The sequence below is a fragment of the Phyllobates terribilis genome, unplaced genomic scaffold (genome assembly GCF_046119375.1).
Source record: "Phyllobates terribilis strain yellow unplaced genomic scaffold, ASM4611937v1 Scaffold_1__5_contigs__length_1240528914, whole genome shotgun sequence".
Lineage (NCBI taxonomy): Eukaryota > Metazoa > Chordata > Amphibia > Anura > Dendrobatidae > Phyllobates > Phyllobates terribilis.
This window is the reverse complement of record NW_027362761.1, coordinates 447,814,097-447,820,096: the sequence shown is the minus strand read 5'-3', so window position 1 is coordinate 447,820,096 and position 6,000 is coordinate 447,814,097. Positions and strand designations below refer to the sequence as shown.

Sequence of the window (6,000 nt, the reverse complement as noted above, 5' to 3'; positions counted from 1 at the left end):
GCGCTCCCGCGCCGCGTGACCGGAGCAGAGGGAGCGCTCCCGCGCCGCGTGACCGGTGCAGAGGGAGCGCTCCCGCGCCGCGTGACCGGTGCAGAGGGAGCGCTCCCGCGCCGCGTGACCGGTGCAGAGGGAGCGCTCCCGCGCCGCGTGACCGGTGCAGAGGGAGCGCTCCCGCGCCGCGTGACCGGTGCAGAGGGAGCGCTCCCGCGCCGCGTGACCGGTGCAGAGGGAGCGCTCCCGCGCCGCGTGACCGGAGCAGGCTTCACTGCCAGTCAGACTCCATGATGTGTTGGGTGGGGCTTGGGTCTGGACTGCTGTTCTGTCTACTGCAACCCCCACCAATTTAACATTTTCTATAACCACTGGATACATTTTTGGCTAGAATACCCCCTTAAAATATAACAGTGATTTTAATTTCATAAATCAATAGTACACATGAAAATAAACAACTTTGTAATATATCTTATCAGCGACTCATTATTCATTCTCAAAACTCTAAAGTAAAATGTGTATCCAATGAAGACAGATTTTGCATTACTGAGATGGGACATGACAATTATTACTGATAAGATTCTATGTAGACCAGAGGGGGAGAAGCTCTGACTTTTTCCTCCCTTCTCCCCTTTACATAGAATCTTAACAGTGGTAACGGCCATCTCCTATCTCTGTATGGAAAAGTCTGTCTTCACTGAATACAAATTTTACCCGAGAAATGAGAATTTTGAAAATGACTGATCAATCTGGGAGGAGAAAGAAGACTATTTCTCTGATACTTTGTAATATATTTTATAAGAGAAATCTGCTTCTGCTGTTTACAGATTGTTTTTATATTTTGATAAATCCGACATTTCTGAACGCAGCGATAGCAAATGTAGATTTTTTTTTAATGGGCAAAGGGGGGGGGGGGGGTGATTTGAACTTGTGTTTTTTTTCTTCAGAATTTTCACAAACTTTTTTTACTGACTTCAATAGTTCCCTTAGGAGACTTGAAGCTGCGATAGTCCAATCGCTTGTGCTATGTATAGCAGAAATCACAATCTCACATGAACGCCAGCCACGAGGCGGCGTTCACAGGAGATTCACAATGACAGGCATGGGGGTCATCAGCAGACCCCCAACTGTCATGACAACCCATCGGCGCCCCGCAATCACGTGACAAGGGTGCCGATGGGCGGGATTAATGACATGATTCCGATCGGCTCGTGTTAAAGACTGCTGTCAGTGATTGACTGTGGGATTTAATAGGTTAACAGCTGCGGCTGGAGCTCCACTCATGGCTGTTAAAGGCACTTGATGGCTGATTAAATCAGCTGTCATGTGTGGAAAAAAATGTGAGCTTGGTGTGCGATCCCACATCAAATGCCGGGACATCACCTTTGACTGAAATATACGTCAAAGGTCGTGAAGGGGTTAATCAGTGATCATAGGTTTACAACTCTTGTTTTCTGGTACAAGAAACATGCCACATACGAGGACGTACACTAATGGGACAAAACCTTGCCTAAACTGTATAGATTTTTCTATAAAATATAACTACTCCACTCTTGACGGCATTTTTTTCTTCCACATGTGCCTTTTCGATCCATTAGTCACCAGTCTCTGGCCATTGCTTTAGAGCAGTTGTTACATTTGGAACTGCACAAGCTGTAAAATCTTCGTATGACTCGATGTGAAAGTAATGCAGAAAAACAGGAAATCCAGAATAAGAAGTATATTCTTTAACTTTAAGTGGTAAAAACACATATCGATATTAGAAAGAGAAGCAACTGCATAGATGTCAAAAGTAAAAAGGGCGCAGACATTAACCCCAGAAGCTGGCGGCGTCCACACTGCACTTGATATTGAACATGTTCTCGCGGCGCTGCTTGGTGCACACATTCGCTTCTCCCTTTTGCAGTCGTCTTCTGATTACATGTTTTTGCTGCTTTGTCAGCTGCCTCTTCACCTTCTGCTTCACCATTTCCTATGGAGAGCAAAAACAACAAATCACAAATCGCAAAGAAGTCTGACACTCAGACAAGGCATCAAATGGGGAAAGAGAGCTTCCTTATTAAGAGTAAGCTAACAATGCTCTGTGCTTATTAGTATAGCAGAGGAGAGAACATTACTTGCATGTATCCTAGCCATTTCTATTAAATAATGCCGCTCTGTTGCTAGGAAAACAGATCTGTGCAGCAGTAAACAGCGGAGATCTGGAGCATTGTCTCACCTCCTCCTACACTGTATATTTTTCTGAGAACATGGTGAGTTATGAATTCCCAAAGAAACTCATGATATAATGCCTTCCATCCTGCAGGCCAGATGCAGGAGCATCCTGGCAGCTACTCCTCAGCTGGAGGAAGAAAACCGGCCGGCCACACACACAGTTCATCTAGTTAAGATATTATTTTTTATTCATTTTTTTAACTGATCAAGAAAAGCAAGAACGAAGAGCCTTCACACAGATAAAACTCACATGGCAAATAAACAAAAAAGGGGAAAAAAAAAAAACCACAGAAAAATCCCCACACAGAGAGAAAGATCAGAGTTTGCAGCCAACTGTCCAGTCCATTACTACCACCTCTTCCCATCAGTCTCTTGCAGCATCACTTTCCCCTCCACCGTTGGGTGTTATTCACACAGTTGATGATGTAAAGGTTCATGAGTCAGTGAGCTGTCTGAGACCGGAGGCAGCATGGGTGGGGAAGAGGCAGGAGAGCTGTATGTAGCACCCATCCCCTGCACTTCCAACTCAGCTTACAATATCTCTAAAATGGATTTCTACAAGAAAGGGAAGGATCTAAATCAGCATTGAAGAGCAGTTACATACATGCCAATAGTTTGGGGTATAAAATCCTGATTATGGGTTCCCTTTAAGCAGTAATTAAAACATGGAGAGGATCCTAGGTAGGAAAAAAAAATATATAAAAGCTATTTTTTGGATCCAGGTGCAATTTATTAAGGAAACAAGTTAGAGATGATCAAAAAGATTTGGAGGACCCTATTCCAACAGGCCAAGTAGATGTTCCATGTCAGCCGGACACAAGTCCTGCGAACCGGCCTCCAGCCTGCTGGCATCCCCGACGTCTACTCGTTAGTATGGCCGGGGAGAAGTCATCATTGAGGCAAGAAGTACGCTTGACGTCACAGGGGCCTACTAGTGAAAGAGGCTTTGAGGATGCCATCACGTAGGAGTTCGTTCACAGAGCTCAGGTCTGGTGGCTACTACTAGGGCTGTGGAGTCGTGGAGTCGCAGCCCATTTTGGTGGAGTCAGAATTGGTATAAAATGGAACGACTCCAGCTCCTAAAATATAATATAAATTGGGTACAGTAGTTTAATGCAGTTTGCGGGGAATATTTGGAAAAGTTATGAAATGTCCTATAAATGTCTCTCCTATTCCTGATCTAAGGGTCTAGACTTTTAGCTGAGATGAATCTGTGCTACAGTAAATTTATCACTTAAACATGAGCCATGTATGAGGGAGTCGGAGGTCTGCCTTACCGACTCCACAGCCCTGGCTACTACACCAACGCCTTCAAATCTCTGATCACTGGGAGTGCTTCTTTGTTTAAAATCACAGTACGTTGTCTGTGCTGGCAACCTGCGACAAAGCAGCCGCAATGTTTGAACCTAGCCTTAACTAAAAAAACAAAAAAAACACAAAACCATTTTCAAATCTCTGCCCTTTTCTACCCAACTATATTTGTTACTAACCAATTAAAATAGGGAAAGTTTGTAATTCTACCTGATGTAAAGATCAGGCTGATAATGACAGAAATGCTGGGCAAAATCTGCTGCCACTTTGACGAGTTCTCCCCGATATCTATAGGAAGGAACACACAAGGTGCTTCGGTTGGGTTCCGATCAGGAGACACTTGGCCACTGATGCACTTTAACCCTGTTCTTCAGAAATGCAACTTTGGCCTTAGATATGTTTTGGATCTCAATCATTCAAATATATATATTTTACATAGACACATGCACTGCATTGAAGGAATAATTCGGTAAAGTATAGACCACTAGGAATATCTCAGGTGTGCCACAGAAAATATTTTATGTCCAATTGTTAATTCTTTAAGGAAGCACATTTTGGCGCATAATTTATTAATCCTTTTTTAATTTTTAAACTGCAAACCTAGGCTGCATTCACACATCTGTGTATTGTGTCCCAAGATGTACAGACCAGTTGCGGTTCTCCTGACCTGAACTTGACAGCCACACAGGAATATATGAAGCTGTCGAGCTTGAGTCAGGAGACCTGCAGTCGATCGAAGCATCACGGTCAGTACTCAGACCAGTGACACAAAGATGTGTAAATTTGACCTAAGGCTGCATTTAAAGGGGTTGTATACACAGGCAACCCCTTCTCAATCTCTATGCTTCCCCATTGTACAATAATAACACTTATACTCCCCTCAGGTGCTATTGCTGTTTCAGTGGTGTCGGCACTGGCTCTCCCGGGGATCTCGTGACATTATGTCACATGATCCCTGCGGCTTATCAGCAGCTGCCTCACTCTCCCCGCCTACAGACGTATCACATACATCCGGAGGAAGTGAGAGCAGCATCATTCGCTTCCTCTGAATTTATAGGATTTGTCCGAAGGAGGGGAGAGTGAGGCGGCCGCTGACTGGGCCACAGGGATCGCGTGTAACCGAGAAGAGTCAGTGCAGAAACTGCTGGAACGGCACCGAGTAAAAGTGTTATTTTACTGGGAGCAAACACAGGGATTGAGAAGGGGTTGTCCAAGTAGTGGACAACCCCTTTAAGTAGGCTGACCATGGCCACAATCCAATCGTTGGTCATTCAAAAGCCCGCTTACACACTTCTCGACTTTGCAATATGACTGCTAATATGATTGTTTTATGCGTAGACTATCAAGTTATCAGCAGCACATACAGTGGCCTGCAAAAGTATTCACCCTCCTTGTCATTTTTCGTGTTTTGATACCGCAATCTAGAAATTCAGTTTTTTTTTGAGGGTTTGCATTAAATCATGTAAACATGCCTACAACTGTGAACATTTGGTTTTCTTATTATTGTGAAGCAAACAACAAATAGGACAAATATACAGTAAACGTCAGTGTGCATAACTATTCACCCCCCTAAAGTCAGTACTTTGTAGAGCCTCCTTTTGCAGCAATTACAGCAGCAAGTCACTTTGGATAAGTCTCTGAGCGTCCCACATCTTGCCACTGAGATTTTTGCCCATTCCTCAAGGCAAAACTGCTCCAGCTCCTTAAAGTTAGATGGTTTCCTCTGGTGAACAGCAATCTTCAAGTCTGATCACAGATTCTCAACTGGATTAAGGTCTGGGCTTTCACTAGGCCACTCCAAAACATTTACACGTTTCCCCTTAAACCACTCGTGTGTAGCTTTAGCGGTAGGCTTTGGGTCATTGTCTTGTTAGAAGGTGAACCTCCGTCCCAGTCTCAAATCACTGAAAGACTGAAACAGGTTTTGCGCAAGAGTATCCCTGTATTTCGCACCATAAGGCTGAGTTCACACGATGCGTTTTTAATGCGTTTCCGTGGCGTTTTTGCAGTTGCGGAAACGCATTAAAAACGCATGGTAGAAGGGCAGCAATGTTCCCCAATTGAAATCCGCATGTGCTGTGCCCATGATGCGGATTTTTCCGCAGCGTAAACGCTGCGCTCAAAAATCCGCAGCATGTCAATTAATTTTGCGTAAACGCGGCGTTTTCGCCAACATTGACTTGCATTAGAACGCGCCAATTCCGCAAGACTGCATTTGTACTTGCGCTATTGGCGCGTTCTAATGTGCGGAGAGTCTCATCCACACCCAGGTACCATTAAAAAAGCTGTAAAAAAAAGAATAAAATAAAAAATAAATGTATATTTACCTTCTGTCGGCCCGCGCACCACTCCTGCTTGGTTCCCGGCACTTGAGTTGAAGGACCTGCGCTGACGTCAGAGTCATGTGACTGTCACGTGACGCTGACGTCGGCAGGTCTTTCAATTCAAAGTTGCCGGCGAGGGAGAACGGATTGAGCTGGACAG

At 44.6% G+C, this 6,000-nt stretch overlaps 1 protein-coding gene across 1 annotated transcript in view; it reads right to left on the bottom strand.

Moving 5' to 3' along the window:
* Nucleotides 1-1,696: 1,696 nt before the first annotated feature.
* Nucleotides 1,697-6,000, bottom strand: part of RIOK2 (RIO kinase 2) — a 34,659-nt gene continuing 30,355 nt past the window's right edge. The window contains exon 10 of the mRNA XM_073678155.1: nt 1,697-1,963. Within this exon, the coding sequence (XP_073534256.1) occupies nt 1,802-1,963 (162 nt within the window). The 3' untranslated portion in view covers nt 1,697-1,801. The remainder of the gene's footprint in view (nt 1,964-6,000) is intronic.